The sequence below is a fragment of the Bidens hawaiensis genome, unplaced genomic scaffold (assembly GCF_021521415.1).
Source record: "Bidens hawaiensis isolate Kalapana, Puna unplaced genomic scaffold, B.hawaiensis_p1.1 tig00007028_1, whole genome shotgun sequence".
NCBI lineage: Eukaryota > Viridiplantae > Streptophyta > Magnoliopsida > Asterales > Asteraceae > Bidens > Bidens hawaiensis.
In genome coordinates, this window is record NW_027491480.1 from 1,301,827 (window position 1) to 1,327,379 (window position 25,553).

Genomic DNA, 25,553 nt, shown 5'->3' on the forward strand with positions numbered 1-25,553 from the left:
GGGAGAATGAAACTTCCAATGGCGGACAATGCGCCAGAGAAGTGGATTTTAAACCCAAAATTCCCAGAGCAAACGGTCACAATTGGCGCTACCATTTCAGACGAAACGAGATTGAGAATGAAAAAGTTGCTCACAAAATACACGACAGTCTTCGCGTGGCAACACTCCGATATGACTGGGGTCCCGCGCGACTTGGCGCAACATTCTCTTAACACGTTCAAGTCGGTGGAGCCAATTGCTCAGAAAAAGAGAATCATGGGGGATGAAAAGGCGAGGGCCATGAATGACCAAGTTGAGGACCTGTTGCGCGCAAACATCATCCGCCCGATCCGATACCAGACGTGGGTAGCCAATCCTGTGATGGTAAAGAAAAGTAACGGGTCATGGAGGATGTGTATTGACTTCAAGGACCTCAACAAAGCATGTCCGAAAGACTGTTACCCCCTCCCAAACATCGACGCAAAGGTGGACTCCGTGGCGCCATTTAAGCTCAAATGTTTCCTGGATGCCTACAAAGGCTATCACCAGATTCAAATGGCACCACAAGACGAAGACAAGACTGCCTTCAGAACCGACAAGGGTGTTTTCTGTTACACAAAAATGCCCTTTGGTTTAAAGAATGCAGGGGCCACCTATCAGAGACTTATGGATTCGGTTTTCAATGAACAAATTGGAAGAAATCTGGAAGTCTACGTTGATGATTTGGTGATCAAGAGCAGGGAGGAGAGACAACTGCTCAAAGACATCGAGGAAACTCTTCAGCGCCTAACGGAAGTTAACATGAAGCTCAACCCGAGCAAATGTACTTTCGGCGTGGAAGAGGGGAAATTTCTTGGTGTAATGGTCACTAAGGATGGTTTCGAGGTGAACCCTGAAAAGGTGGAAGCCATCCTTGACATGCCTTCACCATCCACCATGAAAGAGGTTCAGAAGCTGAATGGTAGATTGGTGTCAATCAACAGGTTCTTAGCGAACCACGCCAGCAAATCTACTCCATTCGTTAACACTTTGAGGAACTGCTTGAAGAAGAGCCAATTCAAGTGGACGCCAGAGGCTGAGCAAGCTTTCAGTGAGATAAAAGAATGTCTCATAAAGCTGCCCGCGCTCACAGCTCCACTACCTGGCGAAACCCTTACATTGTACTTGTCAGCTGGAGACCGCGCCATAGGCGCAGTATTATTGGTGGATCGCAAGGGGATCCAAACGCCAATATACTATGTCAGTCGGGTGCTGACAGACCCTGAGACGCGCTATTCCATCATGGAAAGGTTGGTTTTATCACTAACACACGCGTCGCGCAAACTTCATAGATACTTCAATGGTCATCCTATTGAAGTTCTGACTGGTTACAACATCCAACAAGTCTTGCGACGCCCCGCGCTCTCCGGAAGGCTGACAAAGTGGGCGCTGGAGTTAGGTGAACACACGATCACCTATAAGCCCCGTCCAGCAATAAAGGGTCAAGTTCTGGCGGATTTCATCACGGAAATCCCAGAGGGAAAGATTGAAGAAGCTCTGCGCGAGGTAGATCCTCCGCGAGCAAATGATGAAGAAGATGTTTGGAGGCTATTCACTGATGGAGCCTCCAACAGCGAAGGATCCGGCGCGGGCCTCAAACTGGTAGACCCTGATAATCATGAATATACTTACGCCATTAGGTTGGACTTCAAGAGTACCAACAATGAGGCTGAATATGAAGCCCTGCTGGCTGGTCTGCGCATTGCGCGCAAGTTTGGAGTTAAGAAGCTAGAGGCCCATGTTGATTCGTACTTGGTAGCAGCACAGGTCAGTGGCCTTTATGATGCCAAGGAGAACACCATGCCTCTATATCTAGAGCAGGCGAAAAAGCTCACTGAGCAATTTGACAGCTTCAGAATCATTCATATTCCGCGCAGTGAAAACAAATCTGCAGATGCGCTGAGTAAGATGGCATCAACCAGTTTTGATCACTTTGGCAAAGATGTCAGGGTAGAAGTAATGAGCAACCCGTCGGTGGCGGCGAAGTCTGTCTTGGTAACCCATACAACCCCTTCATCATGGATAACCCCAATAATGGAATTCTTGAAGGAGGGAAAGGTACCAGATGATCGCGCACAAGCGAGGAAGATAAGACACAAGGCGCAGAACTATGAACTGCTTGACGATACATTATATCGACGCTCTTATCTTGGGCCACTCATGAAATGCTTGGATGCTGAGGAAGCAAGCTATGTGATCAGAGAGATACACGAGGGAATCTGTGGGATTCATGCTGGCCCGCGCATGGTGGTTGCCAAGGCAATGAGCGCAGGCTACTATTGGCCAGGCATGTACTTGGACGCTTTAAAAGAGATCCAAAAGTGCAAAGCATGTCAAAGCTATGCGCCAAACACCATGCGGCCAAAGAACAACTTGATTCCGGTAACCTCAGCATGGCCTTTCCACAAATGGGCAATTGACATTGTAGGTCCCCTACCGCAGGCGCCTGGGCGAGTAAAATTTTTGGTTGTGGCAGTAGACTATTTTACAAAATGGGTTGAAGCCAAGCCACTAGCAAAGATAACGGCCGAAGCAATGAAGCAGTTTATCTGGAGCCACATCATATGCCGTTTTGGCTTGCCCATGGAAATTGTTAGCGATAATGGCAAGCAATTCACTGACAAGAAGATTTCCAGCTGGCTCAAAGAATTGCGCATTAACCAAATTTTCACTTCAGTTTATCACCCTCAGGGGAATGGACAAGTGGAACGCGCAAATCAAAGTTTGTTAAATGGGCTGAAGAAAAGGTTAGAAGGAGAATCCCATTCTTGGGTCGAAGAGTTACCTAATGTCCTGTGGGCGCACAGGACATTAAGCAAAACTAGCAATGGCGAATCCCCGTTCAGCCAAACCTATGGGACAGAGGCTATGATCCCAGCAGAAATTGGATGCCCATCATATAGGGTACTCATGATCAGCAAGACTGATAACGAGCAAGAAAGAAGATTGGACCTCAACTTGCTTGAAGGACGCAGAGAAGCGGCTATCATCAATGAAGCCAAATACAAGAAAAAGCTGGAAAAATATTATAATCATCGCGTTAAAGAATGCCACTTCAAGAAAAATGATTTTGTCCTTCGAAACAATGAAGCTAGCAAAGCTATACCCCCAGGAAAAATGTCTCCCAATTGGGAGGGACCTTATCAAATCTCAGAAGAATTGGGGAAATGCGCGTATGCTTTAAAACATTTGAATGGAAAAAAGATACCGCGCGCATGGAATGCGGCACAGCTTAGAAAATGCTTCATGTAAAAATTCAAATATGTAATCAAGGCTTTTAAGCCATCATGAATGATGATTCGCGCTATCTTTCAATATTTGTTCTGTTACCTTTGCATACATGTTTCACACTTCCTTTATTAATTTGGAGCAATATGACAACACTATATTGACTTCAACAAAAATAAAACGAAGTAAGACATACATGCGCGAGCCTTAGCTCAAACACGTTAACGAGTCTTAACTCTAAAAACGTCAGGGCCTTAGCCCAAAACAAAGAGCCTTAGCTCAAAACTCACTAACATCCATCTTACATCCCGCGCAACCTGATCATAAAAATCCCTAAACACAACTAAGGCAGAATACATGCCAAATCATAGTTGTTGAGGTCTCAGGTCGAGGTCGCGCACGGAATAATAGTGGATATCTGAATAACACATGCTGACATGTAATGGCTAAAACTCATAATTCCATATAAAAAAAACGCGCGACAACAAGGCGCAAAAAAGGAATAATGAAAAGTCATCGCGCGTGTCAGCATAAACAAGATACTGCGAAAACACTTACAAAATAAGACTATGGTTAAGTGAATAATTTCCTTACAGCCTTGTTCTTATTTCAACGTGCAAGCATATCTTATATCTATACAACCAAGCAGGAAGAGATGAATGGAAATGCGCAAGATGTGAAAAAGGGAAAACAAATTTCATTCCATAGCGTTGAAATTTACAAGTATGATGAGTTACAAATTACAAATAAAAATAAAAACATGAAGGGCTTCTCAAGTCTCCACGTCGACACTAGCCTCTTCATCATCCTCATCATCGCCCTCGACATCTGGCGCAGCCTGCTCCTCTTCATCTCCCAACTGACCATAGTCAAGTTCTTCCTCCTCATTGGAGTCTTCTATCACGACGGTCTCAGGAGCAGATTCTATCGCCGCGCCAGAGCCGCTGGCAGGGGCAACATCCCCCGCGCCAACATCATCGCCACCAGCCCCCTCGCATTCATCGAGCAACTTCTTTAGCGCGCAAAGGTCGGGCTGGTCAGCAAGCGCAGCAATCTGCAAATCAATAGAAAAGTATTGAGTACAAAACACTTAGAAAATTAATCAACAAAAACTCGTTAAGGTCAGCGTACCTGCACAAGGATGGGGATGGGAGTGCTCATATACTTCTCCCCTACCGCGGCCATGTCCGCGCAGGCCGCGTCGCTCTTGTAAGGGTACTCGGATGGGTTCTTCTTCAACATACCATATTCGTACCCATCCGTAAACCCTTCAGCTCGGCCCACCAAGCGCGCGGCAGCATTGCAGTCCATCACAAGGGCCTGAAACTCGCCAGAATATTTCATCGCCAAAGCGCAGCGAGTCATGCCCTGTGACACTAGCCATTGTCGATCCTGCGCGAGGCCAGCAACAGACGTCTCGAGGGCAGGAACCTGGGAGTTTAATAACTCCACAGTTTCCTTGGTCTTTTTAAGCTCCTCTCTATCAGACGCTGCTGCCGCCAAAATTTCTTCTTTCTCCGCCTGCGCAGCATCAAGTGCTTCTCGGCTAGACGCTGCCGTCGCCAGGGCCTCATCTCTATCGGCCTGCGCGGCCGCCAAATATTTCTTCAGGCGAGCAACCTCGCTCTCCAGTGATGATTTCTCAGTGATACTCTGGACGATAGCTTGGTCACGCGCCTCAGCCTGTTGTTCCAAGACACGCACTCTCCGCGCGTACTTGGCAACTTCAGCCTCCGCCGCCTGCTGCTTCTCCCGCGCAGCTTGGAGCTCATGCCCGCGCTTAATAAAAGCGGTGTTGGCACTTGCTCGGTTTTCGCTGAGCGACTCCTGGAGTTTCTCAGCTCGTGCGCGAGCATCAGAAAGGTTCCAGGCGGCCACCTTAGCCTCTTGCTGGGCTGCCACAAGAGCATCGCGTACTTTAATATAATCGCGATGAAGCTCTTGGGAGGCAGCAAAGAAAGCCGACCCAGCGAAAATGTGGTCATTCAGCAAGTCCGCGCGGGTACGCTCCTCCTGATACCTCCTTTCAGTAGGAGGCACGGCATGAGCCCAGAAGTCCTCGCATACGCCCATGGATTGGAAGGAACTGTCTTCATTAATTTTCCATCTCGGGCGGTAAACGTGGTCACCTTCCTGCAAAGCACAAGAAATGTTCTAAGTCATAAAACATACTTATATGGAGGTACGCGCAGAGGAGCAACAAATTAAAACATACCTGCGGGGATGAAGCAGAAAAGTCACCGCCAGCCCCACCAGAAGTATGCGCTACGAAGACTTGTGGCATCGCAGGGCTGGCGCGGTCTCCCAAGGAGTCCTCAGCTTGGGCCCCCTCAGCCTCCTCATCTTCTTCAATAGGCCTCTTCTCCTGCGACCTGGAGGGCCCCAAACCAGCCTCGCGGACAGGGCTGCGCGTAGGAGGAGGCGAGGGAGGTCTCGACGCCGCCAGTTCGGCGCGCAATACGGTTTCCTGCTCCTTTGTAATCCCAATAAGGGGAGACTCACCACTAGCAGGAGCAGGACCAGAACCAGCGGCGCCGGAAACGGCGCCAGGAGCGTCGCCAGCAACTTGTACGCCAGCTACAACTCCTATGAACAAATCAACAGGGAAAATTGGTTTATGACTGGAATCCAAAAGAAAATATACAGAAGACAAATGTGCAAAACATACCTTGGCGCAATTCTGTTCGCGCATCGAACATCGCCATAAAATTCATTCTACCCTTTTCAGAGGGTAGAACAGGGGACTTCGAAGCAGCCCCCGCCGCAGCCTCAGCACCTTCTGGCGCCTGCGGCTGATCTGCGACCGTCGCCGGTCCTGCAAACATTAAAAGGAGCAAAGGTTTAATAATAATTCAATCAGATGAAGATAAGCAAAGTATACCTGTCGCATGTGCGCCACTGCTTCTCTCTTCAGCCGCGCGAACGGAGGAGGTGACGGCACCATACCTCAAGTGGACAGGAGGTCTGCCCACTTTCACAGGCAGGGAAGCAAAAGAAACCTTGGTGGTAAACACCTGGGTTTCCTTAGGTCCCTTCGTTTGAGCATGGGGATGAGCGACAGGGATGTCATCTTTCTTCTGTCTCTTACTGCCCCCTGCGCCGGATTTCCCCTTAGCTTTGCGTTTTAGTAGGGGCGCCTCCTCTTCCTCCTCCTCCTCTTCCGCGAGCTCCAGCTCGTAGTTTTCGAGCGCATCTGCAATACATGCAATACAAGTGTTAGCAAAATTTGGTATTCTAAAGGAATAAGCATAAGTGCGAAGGCTTACTAGGCGCGTCGCCATCAAAGTCAAATTCCAGATCCACTGGGATGAACATGTCATCGAAGCGATCTGGGAAACCAACCTCCCCAACGCCAAGCGCGACGGAGCCACCCTCCACTTGATCATCATAAGCGGCGTGGATATAATCCTTGGTGACTGCGCAAAAAACGAGTCAAGTAATATCAGCAAAAGAACTATGTTCGCGCAGAAAAAGAAATAAAGCAAAGAAATAAACTTACACAACCCGTCGACTTGGATAACGGGCTCAAGCGCGCTGTCGGCCCATAGCTTACTCATGCCGACCCCAACCAGCGCCTCCTCGCAAATTTTCTTCGCGGGGGATGGTTCATCGGTCAGTTTCTTAACCCAGGCGCCGGTTGGTTTCTTAATAACATCCGCATCCGCGGGCGCAGAATCGATTGCGCGCATCGTCATGCGGATGGGGATTACACCGGCCTTAATATAGAAGAACCTCTCAGACCAGTCATGAAGGCTCTTGAATGAAACAGTGGAGCACTTCACCTTCTGACTGCGAGGAATAAAGGAGAACCAATTGTCTTGGATCTTGGCCTTATAAAAATACTGAAAGCGCCGAGGAGTAGGCTCCTCGCGCTGGGATTTGCACATGAACTCAAAGTGAGTCATGCGCACGAGTCCAAAAGGATGGACTTGGGATATATGAATCCCATAGAACTGCAGCAGTGCACCCACAAACCTTGTAATCGGGAGACGAAGGTTGCAGTGGGTGAAAAAATGGTTATATAAGGATATATAACCGGCAGGCGGGTCCGCCGCCGATTGCCCGGCCTCAGGCAACATGCAGCCAAACAGGGTGGGAAAGCCCTGGGAGGCGATAAGGCTGTCAAGATCAGCCTGCCTCAATTTGCAGGGGATTTCATTCCACCTCCTCACCACCTTGGTCCTCCTTACCTCCTCCGATGAGCCCTCAGCAACCTTCTTCCCCTTCCCTTTCTTCTTCAACGTCGACATCACTACGGATTTAACACGGCGTTTACGGGAGACGATTGAGGTTATCGACAGGTTCGACGAGTCCGAGCTATCAGACATACAACTGACAAATCTAACAACGGGAACTTCTGAAAAGCAGATATTTCAAAAGACAAACAAAGAAAAACTTAGAAGAAAAAGCAAGAAGATGAAGAATAAAAAACTCCAAGGGCTGGCTTTTATAGGCCGAGGAGAGAGAAAATTGGGTGCTGAACGGACTTCACGCGCCCCCACTCGCAGGTATAAGCCAACGCGACCGCGACACGTGTCCCTGACAACTGTGTGAGGGGACACGAAAGGAAAAATACGGCGGGTGCCAGAGTTCACGCGCCCCCACTCGCAGGTCTTGGCCAACACGAGCGCGACACATGTCGCTGACAGCCTGTGAGGGGACACGAAAGGCAACTGTAGCACCTCGAGCACACGAAATGTCTGACACGTCTCCATCACTGACCCACGTCAGCAACCGTCACGTACATGGACGATTCGTTTTCAACCAAATGGATAGAACTTCGCGCAACTAATGGAAACAATCAAGAAAACGACAAAACCCCGTTAAAAGACAAAGCAGTAAGTCTAATATCTATCTTAACGCGCTAGCGCGAAATAAGACACACATTAGACTGGGGGGGCTTGAAGAGGTATGTACCCGCCTCAACATCGAACAGGGCGGGTCAACCCACAAGATATATACAAGACATTAGAGATCAAAGATAATTGTCAAGGCACAAAGCCAAAACTTATGAGCACAGCACATATCACATATGCTCAAGCATCACATATGCTCATGCATCACATATGCTCGCGCGTATCACATGCTCACGCATCATATATGCTTATGCATATCGCATCATGCGTGGCGCACCCGCGCGCGGCGCATATCACATGCTCGCGCATCATACATGCCCACCCAATGCGAAGTTGCGCATGGCGCAGCTGCATTTGGGGCATCCGCGCGTGACGCGTATTACATGCTTGTGCGTATCACATCTGCGCGTGAGAATAAAGAGAAGACCTCGCGCATCCTCAGGATGAGCGCATATCACACATGCACATAGTCAACCTCGTCCTTATCTAAATCAGGATTAGGGCAACCTTGATCATGCACGTGTCAACCTTCCAGAAGGCATCTTTTTAAGGAATAAGGATATGCTGATGTTGACAGCTGCTAAATGAAAGGTGGACAGCTCAGCATGACTCATGGGTTACCACGTGATCATAACCAATGAAAGCACCAGGTGTCTCCAAGGACACGTGGCGCAAATCGATTGGAGGAGGCCAACAAAACCCTAATTTGGTCTCAGCACAATCAGTGGAAACCCTAGCACTATAAATACATCATAACGTACACAGTTACAGAGATTATTCATTTCCACATTGAAGCATATTCAATTACATTCACTGACAGGCAGCCCTAGTCAGTTACTTTCTGATACACAGAGAGACAATCACAGATACAGAGTAACACACAGTATTCAGCTATTAAGCAATACTCCCAATTCCCTTACTCTCACATTATTATCTTCTCCTACACATACTTATTCTCACGCCGGAGGGTTACCCCAAAGAGGACCCCTCTGTCCCTTTCTGAGGGGTAAGTAACGGCGTTGTTCGTTTTGTAGGTGGAAGAACATTGATCCAGACGAACCATCGGTGAAGTAGTATAATCACACCCGAGGAAAGTAGATCTGCTACCAGTGAGTAGATCCACGTTTCTTCATACTTCAATTCTTAAATATAATCTTATTTTACAATTAAGTAAAATATTAATAAATAAAGTATGGACACCACATGCAAATTTACGCTTGCAATGTAGACATGAAGCAAAAGCTTGTGTTTGGCACGAGCTCCACACGAATACATCCTCCCAGGTGTTTGCCAATTTTTCTAATAATGGATTAAACGTACTAACCTATTAAATATAAACTTACAAGGTCTGCGATGTGATTTGTCTTTTCTTAATTACAGGTAAGCAATTTATGTTTGTCTTTTCTTAATTGAAGGCTGAATCGGGCAAAGTTGTTAAACACGAGAAAGCTTGTTTAGATAATCAACATGTCTTTCTACCATTTGCCTTTGATACATTTGGTTTTCTGGCTCCAGAGGCTGTGAAATTTTTGAGTAGGGTTCAACGCGTCGTACACGGAACCTCTTCAGCTTCTAGGTCCCAAAGCTTCGTTTTTAGCAGGATTGGCTTTGCTGTTCAAAAGGGGGTTGCGGCGCAGCTTGTTGCCCGTTTGCCTGCCACTTTATTGTAATCGTTTTATAGTAAATTATATAAAACTTCGATTTAGCGAAAAAAATTTATGTTTTTATTAAGAAACACATAAACTGGCTTATAACAGCGCGCATAGCTAGACCATGTGTTATACATGTGGCATGCCTCGCGTGGTCCTAAGTGGCATGAACGATGCAACGGGAAACAACACGTTAAACCCCATTATGGTGTATGTGTGTGTGTCTATATATATATATATATATATATATATATATATATATATAAATTTAGAATCATGAAAATAACTAAATGTTGGGTAATTGTCCTAGTATAATATTAGTGCTACAAATATTTGCACACCTAAAAGATATAATAATATTTATAAAAAATATAATAGTATTAAACAACATAGATCATGATATATCTAAAATGTCTTTCCTTTCCACCTAGTGTAAACACGAAAACAAGAAAAGGACGTTTACATAGATTCGGCCATCCAAATTCCAAAAATATAAATAAAAAATTTGCTAGTTATTTTATTTTTTTAGAAACCAAAATAAAGTTAAGTGACTACAGGTTAATTAAGAAGCATCTTTGTTTTAACTAATCCACAATGCATCAATTGTTGTTTGTTAGCATAAATTGTTCTATTTTGACTCCCCTAAAAAATTTAACTTTGATGGTATTAAATTATTAATATAATTGTTTAGACCCAGATATACTCCTTCCCAATTGATGAAAGGGTCATGCTATAGCTACACCCCAATCTGATTTCAAACAATTAAATGGCCGTTCACAAAACACACAGACGACCATTTTGATAAAAAAAAAAGTCAAACTTTTGAAAATTTTTTGTCAAAACAACTGTCTTACCTCTATCTGGATGACAGTTCCAACCATAGACAATGAAACTTTGAAAAAGCTTGATCAAAATGGTCGCCCGACGTCCAAACTGTCGCGTGTTTCTATAGCTGGCACTTTGACGAAAATATGCGCAAAGATTCATGGATCTTAATAGTTGATTATAGTTATTATGTCTTAATTAAACTGAAAATTAAATCATTTTTTGTCATCATTTATTAAAAAAATCATTTTATGATATAAATAAAATCAATTTATGTACACATTTTATAGATACAAGCATAGATGTAATACATTTTTTTTTCATACACGCTATATAATTATTTGTTTTACTTATAATTTTATAATTTGAATTATCTCGTGTGTGACATGGGCTATAAAACTAGTTAGTTTTATAATACAAGTGGTTATGTAATTAATTAACTAATTATGCTAGGTTGTACCATTTATAAATACACCACCTTATCCTCACTTTCTTATCAAACCACCCGCAATAAGAATCATTAATTCCTCAAATATAGTAGAAAGAAATATAGATAAGATGCTAGCAATATCCCCTCCATTGTTTTCAACAACCCATGGATGGGCTTTGGAGGATCTTATCACACAAAATCTTCCACAGGATTGTCATGAAGCAAACTCAATGGAGGGGATATTGCTAGCATCTTATCTATATTTCTTTCTGGTGCTAAATTATACTTAAATTGATCATATGTTTGAAAATCAAGAACATGATTATATGAGTTTGCTTCATGACAATCCTGTGGAAGATTTTGTGTGATAAGATCCTCCAAAGCCCATCCATGGGTTGTTGAAAACAATGGAGGGGATATTGCTAGCATCTTATCTATATTTCTTTCTACTATATTTGAGGAATTAATGATTCTTATTGCGGGTGGTTTGATAAGAAAGTGAGGATAAGGTGGTGTATTTATAAATGGTACAACCTAGCATAATTAGTTAATTAATTACATAACCACTTGTATTATAAAACTAACTAGTTTTATAGCCCATGTCACACACGAGATAATTCAAATTATAAAATTATAAGTAAAACAAATAATTATATAGCGTGTATGAAAAAAAAAATGTATTACATCTATGCTTGTATTTATACAATGTGTACATAAATTGATTTTATTTATATCATAAAATGATTTTTTTAATAAATGATGACAAAAAATGATTTTATAATTTAAATTATCTCGTGTGTGACATGGGCTATAAAATCAAGAACCTCAAATATAGTAGAAAGAAATATAGATAAGATGCTAGCAATATCCCCTCCATTGTTTTCAACAACCCATGGATGGGCTTTGGAGGATCTTATCACACAAAATCTTCCACAGGATTGTCATGAAGCAAACTCATATAATCATGTTCTTGATTTTCAAACATATGATCAATTTAAGTATAATTTAGCACCAGAACATTCATTTTCTTCTGGCGAAACCGCCAATGGTGGTACTGGAGACGACGAGATGATGGTGGTTAAGAAGCTTAATCATAACGCAAGTGAAAGAGATCGTCGTAAGAGGGTTAATGAGTTGTATGCGTTTCTTCGGTCATTGTTACCAGTTTCAAGTGATCAAAAGGTACTTTTATCTTATTTATATTGTATTATAAAGCATTCAAATCTTTACTTTAAGACCGAGGAGAAACTCAGATCTAAAAAAGTATTAGCTGAAGCTTAGGGTACACTTTTAAGGGACCCACAATTTCTTTAGGGTTTGACTATGTTCGATTCACATCTGAATCTACTATGCGGTTACAATTATTTTGTTTTCACAAATTGGAAATGAATATGTGATTTATGTTTTAACTTTGTTTAATAGACTTGGATGATATTAAAACTCAGTCCAATTTGAAGATGTGTGACTATGTGCCTTTTAAAAACTGATATAAAAAGATATATGTCAGTGTCATTTTTCTCCAATGTTTTAGGATCTTTATAAAAAAAACATTTCACTCATGAAATGGGTCCAATCTTAGAATTCGATTTAGAGCCTCCAAAAGGTTGAACCGGACGTAATAATTGATAACCCTCATAAGTTGTATGAGTTTTAAACTGAATTTCTTTTTGTAACAGAAAAGGCTAAGTATTCCTAGAACGGTATCGCGTGTGCTAAAATACATACCCGAATTGCAAAAGGAAGTGGAGACATTAAGAAGTAAAAAGGAAAAACTATTGTCATATTCATCATCAACTGCTAATACAAGGAACGGGCATCCAAGCACCAGGAAACAAAGTGCTGAAGACACAATAATCAAAACACAATCATTTGTTGTTTCTTCTGTGAGCGTATTAGGTGACAAAGAAGTTGTGATCCAGCTAATATCCTCAGAAGATCATATGACCAATAATAAGAAGATTAACAACTTATTATCTAAGGTTTTGGAATACTTAGAGCAGGAAGAAAACGAACTTGTTTTGATAAACGCAACGACCTTCAAATCTTCCGGTGAAGGGATGTTATTAATTACTTTGCATCTTGAGGTACATATTTTGTTTTGTCAAAAACTATTTCAGTAATGTTATATAGTTAAATTAGCATATATTTTTATGTTGATTATAAAAATTCTTTTTCGTGTTTAACAGACGCATGGGGATCATAAAATAGAGGCCGAAACGTTGAAGGAGAAGCTCAGCACTTTCCACCAATGATTAGACGAACTTATACTAACTGTCATTGGCATGTAACAATGATTAGATATATAGCTTTAGCATGTAACCGATGGATATACTTTACATTTACGATGGTCTATTTATTTGTCGCCTTTTGCCCCCATTGACGAAGAATCCTGGATGTGTCACTGACCGTCCTTAATTACGTGTTAGTTTCATCTCAATTTGTCGCACACCTTGATTTCTAGGGTTTTTGTATACTTAAAACGTACACTTATAAGGTTGTCAATGAAATATTAAAGAAGACCATTTGGTGCTCAATACTTCTCCTACTCACTATTTATGTAAAATAAAAAAAAATAATAATAATAAAATAAAAGATAAAAAAAATAATGATCTCTCCTCCCAAATACTTCTAAAAAGACTATTGATTTTCTTTCATTTAAACTAAAAGCCGTCATTGGCGCGTTGCGGTGATCGAAAGATTCAAACACACATTAAACACAATACATTACAATAAGTTTACCGCAACACCATCTTACTTTTTTATTGCTTGATTGATTTAGTATGAAATCTATAAATACAAAAAACTATTTCTATTTAATTTAAAAAACACTAAAAACCGGCTACGCTTACGACAACACAACAATATAAAAAAACATCAAATACAAGCTCAATGGAGGTTCAAACTCAGGTCCTTCTACTTGGAACAACACAACAATACTACTAGAGTGGCTTCCATTTGTTACTATTGTTAGTTTCAAATAATTAAATACATAAAGTAATTTCGAAATGCTAAAAAATGTGACCTTCTTAAAGCTTTAGATTTTCAATTAATATATAGTATAATTAATTTTTAAAAATATTATAAAAATAATATCAATAAAGAACATGGATTCTAAATTTCTAATATATCTAAAACTTTTCTTCCAACCTAATGTAAACACGAAAACATGAAAAAGACATGAGTATAGATTCTTCCACCAAAATTCCAAACATATAATTAAAAAATATATGTTAGTTATTTGTTATTTTAAAAACCCAGAAGTTAGTGACAACAGATTAATTAAAAGGCATATTTGTTTCAACTAATCCAAATGTTGATACAATTTGTTAACATAAACTAAACGTAATTAATTATAGTATTTCCTGTATTATACATTATGTATTTGTAGTGGTCGGACATATTATTTATCGTACGATATCTCTATTATTTTTGACAGTTACGATTAGCAACCTCTAATCGGTTGTTATAAGCTGTTAAGAGACTGTCAAACCAACGGCTGCTAATGATTGATTATATTTACGTACGTCTTAAACTGATAATTAGTGTGTTTTAGTTCTAAACTATTTGAAAAACCTATAAACTTAGTTTAATATGATCATGAACTCAACCACAATTTAGCACTGGAACATTCATTTTCTTATGGGAAACCCCAAAATGGTGTTACTGAGGACGAGAGATGATGGTGGGGGCGGACTGATCATGTTCAAGCTTTTCTTCGGGGATGTGCCGGCCTAGCATCCAAGGGTTCCATACTCGAAGAATGGAGATGATCGAGTGGGTTAGTGACTCGTTAAAAAGTGTTGCTGTAAGGCCAATATTTGTGACTTGCGATATTAAATTACGAAACTCATTATTTATTCACGGTCAAGATAATAATTAATGTCGGCGAGAAATACGGAAACGAGACGAGATCTTCGGACGCGCGTTTAGCTTCAACTGGAAGAAAGCTTCTAGATTATGTTTTTATTTTGCTATATATATGTTACATGTTGTCATATGTATGTGTGTGTTTTGATGGTGTTTTCACCCACCCAAGGGGAGCTCACCTTGGGTGGGGTCGGTTCATTTATCATATTATTAATCTTTCAAGTTTCAACCAATAATGAGATTGTTCCTATACTTTATATTATCTTTATATTATGTACAGTCGTTTGATTTCATTGCATCCGTCTCGAGCGTTTATCAAGAACAAAACCGTTCGTTGCCGGATCCGGTTTCGGGACCTACAATTGGTATCAGAGCGGGTCGAATCTTATGATTCAACTTTGTTCTTGATATTCGGGTTCTATTTCCGCAATTACCCGAACCGAGACGTTAAAGACCCGTTAAAGTTTGGAAATAAAGCTGGAAATAAAGTGAGAAATAAGCGTGTTTGAAGCTTCTCCTTGTAGATCCGGATGTTCAGGATCTACAAGTGCCAGATCCAGGCGTCTCGGGAACCGTTCCGCTATACGTCGAAAATCCGGCGACCATAGAGTCTTTCCCAACGACGATTTCAGAGGTTGAAGATGTTAAAATCAAACTCTGATGTGCGTGAGCGTCGGTTATTTCTGATCGTGGCAACTGTTGGATAAAGATGTAACCGAAGGGTTTGCCGGTAACTGCTGGCGGTTGTGGTGGTGGCTGCGTTTTTCCGGCTGACATGTAGAAGAACAGAAGAAAAAGGCGGCAGGGGTGACCGGTGGCTGTGGTTTGGTGGCCAGAAAGTGGATTACGGCGGCGGAGGCAGCAACTGTGGTGCGTGGTTTTCCAACGCCGGTTGGTGAGGATGGCGGCTGGGATTGTTGGCTATGTGGACTTGGAGTTGGGTGGCAGGAATGGGTGTCGGAGATCCGGCGGAAGTCACCTGTGGATGTTTGTTGATGGTTGCTATCATTGTTGTCATCAAAATTTTCCTTTCAACGTGACCTAATATGAGTAATTGGGCTGGGCCTATTCAAATATGCTTGGGCTCTAAATATTTGAGGCGGGCTTTGCAGTTTGGGCCTCATATAATTTGATGGTCCATGTATTTTTTTGTTACACTTTAGTTGCTGGTTTTTGGCAGATTTTAAGGGGTGTTTTTGAAAGGGAGATTGGTGACGGGTTGATCAACTGAAGAAAGTCAAATGCGATCGGGTTTTTGTCTTGTTTAACCATGTTCAAAGCTTGTTATTTCTAAGGCGTTCGAGAAGTTGGATCCGAAAGGTGAACTTCGAACGAAATAATAAGTTTTGTTCATTTGATCGATGAAGCCGGTAATTCGAGATTGATTTGTGGAAATTCGAGCTCATCTCATGCCTATATACAAGCGAGAACTACTTCAACATTAAATATAGGTGGGTCATACCTTGAGGGATTGAATTGAAACGAAGAGGTTTCGATTTATCGGGTGACTTGTGAAGATGCGAGACACGGTGAGACAAAGTTTTGATATCACAAGTCAAGGGGGTGATTGTAAGGCCAATATTTGTGACTTGTGATATCAAATTACGAAACCCATTATTTATTCACGATCAAGATAATAATTAATGTCGGCGAGAAATATGGACAAGAGACGAGATCTTCGGACGCGCGTTTAGCTTCAACGGGAAGAAAGTTTCTAGATTATATTTTTATTTTGCTATATATGTGTTACATGTTGTCATATGTATGTGTGTGTTTTGATGGTGTTTTCATCCACCTAAGGGGAGCTCACCTTGGGTGGGGTCGGTTCATTTATCATATTATTAATCTTTCAACCGATAACGAGATCGTTCCTATACTTTATATTATCTTTATATTATGTTCGATCGTTTGATTTCACCGCACCCGTCTCGAGCGTTTATCAAAAACAAAGCCTTTCGTTGTTGGATCTGGTTTCGGGACCTATAGTTGCACAATCAAATTATTTCTTACATTGTAATGTGATGGGAGAGGATCGAATTATATTAAATATCTAAATGGTTATTTAAAACATTATAAATATATATATAACACCTTTTGTGACAAATATATGAGTATGTCATAAACCTTTAATTCATAAACTAATCTATCTTTTTAGCTCATGTGAAAAGTCACGGGGATAATTACTTTATATGTAAATTAAGCTAGGAATACTATCTATTATAATATACCAAACTTCATTAGTAGATAAAGCTAAAGTTTCAAGATTCTCTAGTTCAGACTTTAAGTACCTAGAACACATCTATGTATAACATCCTTGCACCCATACCACAAAATAACACTTGCTTATAATTTCATATTCACCAACACTAAATCAATAAATCCAAAAATGTCGGTGCCAAACATAACCACACGCGACATCGAGCTCACTAATGGAGAACTCGAAGACGAACAATGGGTTATCGACTCGATTATCAATGCCAACGTGTCCGCTTCACCATCGTCATCAACCGCAAGAATCTATAGAGTTCCTGAAATGGTAAGAGAGACCAATGACTACCAGAAACACTATGTTCCAAAGGTTGTTTCCATTGGTCCATACCATTTTGGGAATTCAAAACTTGAGTCGGTTGAGAAACTCAAGCCTGTTTTCACAAAGAGGCTCCTTTCTAACGAGGAAACTCTAAGAAGTTTGTATAAAAAGCTCGGTGAACCGCAAATGGTGCAAGAATTAAGAAACTTTTATGAAGAAAACACGACATCCGTGTTTTCTAATAAGGTCTTCACTAAGATGATGTTGTTGGATTGTTGTTTTATCTTGTATTACATTCAATACATTTTTGGTGAGAAACCTGAAAGTTGTCCAGAGTTAAAAATACACGAGATTGTCTTTGTTCGTCAAGATTTGTTCTTGTTGGAGAACCAGATTCCTTTCAAAATTCTAAACGAGGCGGTGAAGTTGTTGAAGATCGATTGTTTAAGCAAGATTAAACCGTTCATCAAAGGCAATATTTTAGCATCTGGGAAATCGAAAAGAAAGTGGTTAGAATCAATACTTTGTATCCTAAATGATCAAAGTTGTCGAGAAGAACAGAAAATGGAGTTATTCGACAAAGAGCCTGACCATATTCTGCATCTTCTTCATCGTACTCTTACTAAAAAGGTTAACGTTTCCAAGAATAATAATTTGAAACCAAGAAACAATTACAAGTGCACTTTTCGCAATGTTAACGAGTTGATGGATGTAGGGATTCATTTCAAGCCAAGTGACACTATGTCTTTGTCTCATATGAAATTCACTAATGGCAGGTGGTGGTTTTCAACAGCTGTTGAACTCCCTCCAATAACCGTGGATGATTCCACCAAGCCTATGTTGTTAAACTTGATAGCCTATGAAATGTGCTCAAATGATGAAGCATGGGTTACATCATATGTATGTCTTCTTGATTCTCTGATTGATCAGCCTGAGGATGTTAAGGCTCTTAGAAAAGTTGGGGTGCTTGAAAATTCGCTAGGGAGCGATAAAGAAGTTGCAAAATTGTTCAATGAAATAGGTACGGATTTAGTACCAAATAACTTAGCATATTTGGAAGCTAAGAACATGATACAAAGGCATTATGAAAGTTGGAGTAACACACTTATTTCCCAACTCAAGCATGAATATGTGAAGAGCCCATGGGCATTTTTCGCACTTCTTGGAGCTTTGATAGCTCTTTCCCTCAGTAGTGTTCAAGCTTACTTCACTGTTTGGAGTCCCAAAGGCGAATGTGATGATCTTTGCATGCTTTTGAAGAAGAACCATCACTTATAAGAGTGAATGAATTAACGGTTCTAGCTTATTGAAATTTTTGTTGTGCATTTTGTTATATATTTGAGTGTTGCAAGTCCTATGCTTAATTATATTTTCCTTAAATAAGATCATATTTTTTTTGAGTTTTCTTTTATGTCGTAATCAAATGGCAAGATAGTAAAGTCAAACTACTGTTTGAGTTGATTCATTAATATATAAAGTTATAAACTAAACTTTATCAATTAGTATTTTACATTTGTTGTCGTACCATATTAGGATTAGTTTTGACGGTTAGATTAACAATCGCATAACGGTTGTTAATAGTTAACAAACTGTATTTTTACGGTAGTATGTGTATTATTATATACCGAGTTATGCGATAAACACAAGAATCGAATAACCTTTGATTGCGTTCAATGTATGTGGCATATGCTTTATCTGTGATACCCAACATATTGGTGTTATGGCGCGACTAGGACAATCCACTTGAAAATTTCTGGTTCCAACACTGCTTATATTTTATCGGATACGTAAATCGATGCACTTTTTCGCCTTGGCTCAGGCCCAGTCGCCTCAGTAGTTCAGTGCGTCTCGCAATTGACGTAATTCAATTTTGTATTTATAACTTACTTTGGTTTTATCTTTTTATTTTATGACCCACCTGAATTGATGAAACGAATTTAATACATAGCGATTAGAATTTGTGGGTCTACCATTCAACGTGACCACATGATCAATATAGCTAGCATTATGGCTAGTCTTACGGGCCGGGAAAAAAATACAATCGATTAACGTCACTTACAATTTACAATGGCGAAATCACTAGATTACATGTTACTTACCATAGCGTTTGGTGAATTAATTTAGTATTAATTAAACTAGGCCTTGGTGTGTTTGTATGCTAATTATCATCAGATATTTTCTATTTGTCAATGCTTTCTAGGGAATAGTCTGTGTATGCATGAGCTTAAAGCGCGCACTTAATTATAAGTCATTGATCGAGCATGTGGATTTTCATTGTTCGTGCAAATTTATACGGTACTCTTCGATAAGAGGTACCAAAATGATGATTCAGCATAAAAGTAAACCGGTAAGTTTTTGCACATAGGAATTGGTTGACTCGAACATGTTAAAGCAAGTGTACATTAAAATGATTAAAGATGTTTTAATCGTTAAATTTGCGTTTGTAAGGATTTTTAACTTGTTTGATATGTACCAGCTATAAGAGATTAGGAATAACTAAATGTAGGGCCAATATTCTATATTGTTTTTAGGATTGTATATGTCGTTTTAATTTGCTTTTAGTCGGTGTAGTACGTACTCGGTACGTTTAGTTTGTACGTTTATTTTTAAGTTTTGGATAAATGGGGACCCTATAAAAGGGCCACTTAACCCATTTATCCAACTAACTCCAACCCCTTTTCACAACTCTTGGAAATAAAGAAGTTTCTTTCTCTCATCCACTTCTCTCCTTTTCTCTCTTTCAAGCAAATAAACCAAACAAACTAAGATCCGAGATCCGAGTGTCGTTGGTGATTTCCGCTAACCAACAACACGGATTGATCCGAGTCAAGTCTTGAGATCCATTTAGAGGACCTACAAGTGGTATCAGAGCTTTCGGCTCGACTTTTTGTGGTTTTCGGGTTTTGATCTTAGTTTTTGTTGGATTTGAGGTTGATTTCGTGTTACTCATCTCTTTTGGAGTCCCTTACACCTTGGAGATACACGAGAATCACTAAATCAAAGTTTTTAGTATTTTAAGTTTTTGTGTCTGAGCTCAGATTCGGCTTAAAACTCAGATCTAGGCCGATTTATTGATTTTTATACTAAAGTCTTTTTGACTTTTTGGAAGTTTGGGTGCTATATTCTTAAAAAAAAAAAAATTCGCATCGGGTACTGTAGCAGTCGCTTCCGAGGTACTGTAGCAATCGCGCGGGGGGGGGGGGGGGGGGGGGACTGTAGCAAATCGTTTCGCTTCGCACGAGTACTGTAGCAACCGCTTCGCATCGGGTACTGTAGCAACTCATGCGAAACACTGTAGCAACTCATGCGAAACACTGTAGCGACTCGGCACTCATGCGAAACACTGTAGCAACTCATGCGAAACACTGTAGCGACTCGCACTGTAGCAACTCGGTACTGTAGCAAAAAAAAAAAAGAACTTAAAATTTTTTTCTCTTTCCAAAAAATAAAAAAAAAATGTCTTACGGACCTAAGCTTGGAGGAAATCTGGATATGGGAGAAAGCCCAAAGGAAATATTGAAAAGAGAATTCGACATGTTTACACATATTAAAGGAGAATCGATTTCCTCTCTCATCAACAGATTTGAGTCACTCGTCACCAAAATGAGATGTGTTGGTATCATCAATGGTTTGTTTCAGATCAATATGAAGCTGTTGAGTTCACTGCCTTATACATGGAGCATCAATGTGGTTACCATTAAAAGAACCACAAATCTGTATACCATGACACTCTCAGAGTTGGCTTCTACCATCAAGTCTTTTGAAATAATGGAAGATAAGCTCCAAATGAACAATCAGTTCAAAGAAAATAAAGTTGGGACAAGTAATAAAGTTAGGACAAGTGCTGCCGGTAAAAGTAGTCATGCATGTCCTATCATTCCCGACACATCACAAGCTGATGAGGTAAATCACAATCTTTGTTCTCAAGCATGCATCAACAAAGTCACATACTATAGATATCATCAAGACGAAGTTTTGAAAGAAAATGCAAAACTTCGTCAGTTAAATGCTGAATATGTAAAAGCAGACAAGATCTACGTTGAAAAGATTAAAACTCATCACGATGATGTAGCAAATCTTAGACTTGAAATTCTTCGAGAAAAGCATAATGTCATTTATTATAAAGACATAATTAATTATTTAAAAGAAGAAATTAAGAAATTAAAACTCGAAGTTTCTGATAAGAAAGAAAAGGAAAAACAAGTCGAAAGATTTGAGGCATCATCTGAGAAGTTAGATGATCTTATTGGAACCCAGAGAAGTACTAAAGTTAAAGCGGGGTTGGGGTACGATTACACTGCCGTACCACCACCATTCAATGATAACTACACCAGTTTGCCCCACTTTAGCTATAATACTTTTCCAGATGAAGAAATGGAATACGGGGTTGGTAGAATACCAAAGCCTGTGAAATTTGGTCCTGTTGCCTCTCAAACTGCTGCTCCAGTCCCATCATCTGATAAATCTGACATCAATGTGTCTTGTGTAGCAGCTGGTGATGTAAATGGTGGTGAATGTGGGACGGTTAACCTGGGTTGTAAGCTAAAAAGAAAGTTAGAACCACATTTTGAATCATGTGTGGATCTAACAAAAACTATTAACAATCCAGTTTGTAATAAAGTTTGTGAATCCATGTTAGAATGTTTGATGTCGGAATCAAAAACTGTATTTTGCGAAACCACTAGTGAAGACAGTTGTAATGATGTACGTAATGAAAGTGAATGTTCTTTTTCTGACTCAGATTATGAAACCGTTTGTGATGAAACGTTTGTTGAAAAATGTGTCAACAAAAGTAGGCCTGTTGAGGTGAACGTATCAAGTTGTTCATCATCAAGTTGTGAGACTGAGGATAATTCAAGTAAAAGCAAAGTTTTTGAAAATGAAAAGACAAGTACTTCGTGTAAATATGTTCCACCAAATAAACGATCATTTTCTCAAACAACCAATCAATTTAGAAATCCTCAGCCATACAACTTCTGTGACAACAACTACTATGGTCATTATCAACAAAATTTTGTTGATCCATATTACACAAATGTGTTTTATAATCATGTTCCTTTCCAAGGATCACCTTTCCCACCGCACCAACCACATTATAGTTCAGATGAGTTCTATGGCACTCCTAGGAGAAAGTGTTGTTTTGTGTGTGGTCACTCTTCTCACCTTGCAAGACATTGCAAGCACTGGTTCAAGCAACAGCTTGATATTCAAAGGCGGCTTAGTCAGTCCCCAAAAAGAGCTTTTAGTAGCCCTGATTCAAGGACTGATGAAGCTGATAGTGAACCTAGTGAAATGGATGTGAGATCCAAAGTAAATAAATTAAAACACAAAAAGAAACCTTTTTGGAAAACCAAGAAGGATAAAATCAAAAAGGATCCAAAGACTGTAAAGTCTGAGGATTTACCAAAAACAGTTTCAAAAGCAAGAAAAGAGAAGTCCAAAATTGCCAAAACCAAGGAACAAGTTTTTGCTTGGATTCCTAAGGACCGCTCTTCATCAAGTGAGGCTCCAACAAGAAATAAATGGTTTTCAGGAAATAAAATCAAGTTTGGTCGATTTACGGTTGACCTTCCCGGGACAAAAGTATCCCGGGAACCCATGTCTATTTGAAAGCTTAGTGCATGCAGGGTCAATCAAGGAGGACTATCAATAGTATTAGGTACTTAAATAGTGATTGCACCCGGCATATGATGGGAGACGAACTCTTGCTATTTGATGTTAAACCATTTGATGGCGGATTCGAGTCTTTCATAAGCGACATGGGAGGAAAAACTTCATGGAAGGGAAGCCTTGTTTAAATGGTTCAACAACAACTTTTCGAGCGTTTCTCAAACCAACCTCGTCCAACTCTTCTCTCAAGTGATGGATCCAACATCAGCTGTTGGATCTCGGTTTGAATCTCTTCAACTTTGTCATACAATGTGATAATGCATGCTTAAGATAGTCCATCTGACAACAACTTTGCTGACCTTTTCACTAAAACCATCGATCATGCTCGATTTGAATTTCGGGTCGAATAGATCGGCATGATCAATTTTGATTAAAACAAACTATCTATCTTTTTGTATATAAAATTGTAAATATTTTTCAAATATGTCACAATTTTAGAGGGAGAAAATGAGTTAAGTTTAACTCACCAAAAAGATTTTCAATTCATCTTAAGAAAAGCAAAAACAAATCATTCGATTTACCAAAAAGATTTTATCTTACTTTTAAGAAAATCTAAAAGGAATTGTCCCGTTTAGAGGGAGCTCCTGCTTAGAGGGAGTCGGATATTTACCAAAAAGATTTTATCTTACTTTTAAGAAAATCTAAAAGGGATTGTCCCGTTTAGAGGGAGCTCCTGCTTAGAGGGAGTCGGATAGTTAAAATTTTTAAAATTTTGAGAAATTGATCTGACCATTGGAATATGATAAGAAATTATCTCTAACGATTCTAGCACATGAAAAGAGTAGATAAAAAAGCCAACAAGATCATTGCGTGATGGGTAGATAGGCTTGACAAATGAGTAAGTGTCATATTGATATAAACTTAAATATCTGCCTATGCTAGTGGTTACACGTTATGAAGCGGTTGCCGACTCCAACTAAAGTCATATTAATGAAGGCTGAAATGCAATTAAACATGTCATACCTAAGCCTCTCTTTACCTTATCACAGTTGTCTTATGAAAAATCAGTGTCATTTTTAATTTTTATTGAGTCTAATTTTTATTGAGTCAAGAAAAGAGTCAAGTAAAGCGTCAAGAAAAGCAAGAAAAAGAAAAACAAAAGAGTCAGAAAAGAAAAATCAAGAAAAAGAGTCAGAAAAAGAGACAGTTCTAGGAATTTTAACTTCTGCTTTATTTCTTCATTTATTTTGATTCAAGCCTTGGACTTTCTTCTGCCCGATAATATAGTATTATCCGACCTGATTGTTAAGGCCCTAAATCTTCTGCTTTGTTTTATTTTCTTTCTTTTGTTCAAGCCTTGGACTTTCTCTGCGCGATAATATAGTATTATCCGACCTGATTGTTATGGCCTGAACTTCTGCTTTATTTTAATCTTTCTAGATCGAGTTAAGTGTACAAAGTTTCAAGTGCACAAAGTCAAAGTGTCAAGTGTGTTAATAAGATTACTGTGATCAACTAAGAAAGGTTTAAGTCAAGTTGAGGTGACATGTGAAAGCAAATTAAGCCCGAGGTATGATGGAGTATGTAATTTGTCGGATTAAATGGGGACCACACAAGTATTGTGCCTAATTGTACCTTAACGTATCATGTTGACATCAAAATACTTGTTAAGTTTAAAGTGGACAAATTATATCTACAATCGACTTTGGGTTCTTGGCATAATAATGTCCAAATAGAAGTGTGATCTAGAATGTTAACAGATAATGTGATTCCATGTTGTGATCTTTCTCAGAAAAATAATTTAGTAAACGTTTTCTGTAAATTTTATTGATATATAATATTAATTTCATATTTACTCCTATCTTTTATTGTTTATTTGGATTTTGTTTTATTTTAGTTTTAACTTCAAAATGTTATGTATATATTTTCGTTATATTTAAAATATATGAAAATGCCAAAAAGATTTTAAGTTTTTATTATGTTCGTACATATTTTGTTAAACTTTGTTTCATTCAAAATCATGTGTTTTGTTGTCAATTTTGTTCATGCAAAGTTCGTTAGAAATCTGGGACTTAAACAAATCATTTACAAGTTGATGAATTGAAATTGGGAGGGCCTATGAACGATTTCTTCTTGACCCTTGAGAGGGTCTGTAGCGAATCTTATCGTTCTAAGGTTTGTGCAGCTATACATGGACAGGTAGATCAAGATCAAGTCTGCTTGGAGTTGCAGATGTTGAAGCACTTAAAAAGAAAACGAGAACGTGAAAGTTGGTGGTTGAACCTACAAAAAGAACTGATTGTATCTGAAGACAAGGAAAGAAACCAGTTGGCTCAAGAAAGTCAACAAGAGAAAATTAGATGTCGAGCCTCCCGCATCTGATGTTTCTAAAATTTGCTGTTGCCGATCATTCTCAGAAAATAAGATTGAAGTTCAAGTCTGTAAGACTGGAAAATAAAGAACTGTTCAAGATCCAATCTGGTTCAAGATCCTGGATCAAGACAAGTACTAAGTTTCAAGAAATAAAGACGAAGCAAAGA

General features: G+C 39.7%; 2 protein-coding genes across 2 annotated transcripts; both read left to right on the forward strand.

Moving 5' to 3' along the window:
* Positions 1 to 11,847: 11,847 nt before the first annotated feature.
* On the forward strand, positions 11,848 to 13,315 carry LOC143634159 (transcription factor ORG3-like). The gene is made up of 3 exons (XM_077102316.1): positions 11,848 to 12,188; positions 12,683 to 13,090; positions 13,193 to 13,315. The coding sequence occupies exons 1-3, from the start codon at positions 11,862 to 11,864 to the stop codon at positions 13,256 to 13,258; spliced, it is 801 nt and encodes a 266-aa protein (XP_076958431.1). The 5' UTR covers positions 11,848 to 11,861; the 3' UTR covers positions 13,259 to 13,315.
* A 3,944-nt stretch (positions 13,316 to 17,259) lies between these two features.
* LOC143634160 (UPF0481 protein At3g47200-like) lies at positions 17,260 to 18,681 on the forward strand. The gene has a single exon (XM_077102317.1). The coding sequence runs from the start codon at positions 17,260 to 17,262 to the stop codon at positions 18,679 to 18,681; it is 1,422 nt and encodes a 473-aa protein (XP_076958432.1).
* Positions 18,682 to 25,553: the final 6,872 nt, after the last annotated feature.

Coding starts and splice junctions, on each gene's coding strand:
- LOC143634159 (XM_077102316.1), top strand. CDS start 11,862: ATGCTAGCAATATCCCCTCCATTGTTTTCAACAACCCATGGATGGGCT. Junction 12,189..12,682: donor CAGTTTCAAGTGATCAAAAG/GTACTTTTATCT, acceptor TTTTTGTAACAG/AAAAGGCTAAGTATTCCTAG. Junction 13,091..13,192: donor TAATTACTTTGCATCTTGAG/GTACATATTTTG, acceptor CGTGTTTAACAG/ACGCATGGGGATCATAAAAT.
- LOC143634160 (XM_077102317.1), top strand. CDS start 17,260: ATGTCGGTGCCAAACATAACCACACGCGACATCGAGCTCACTAATGGA.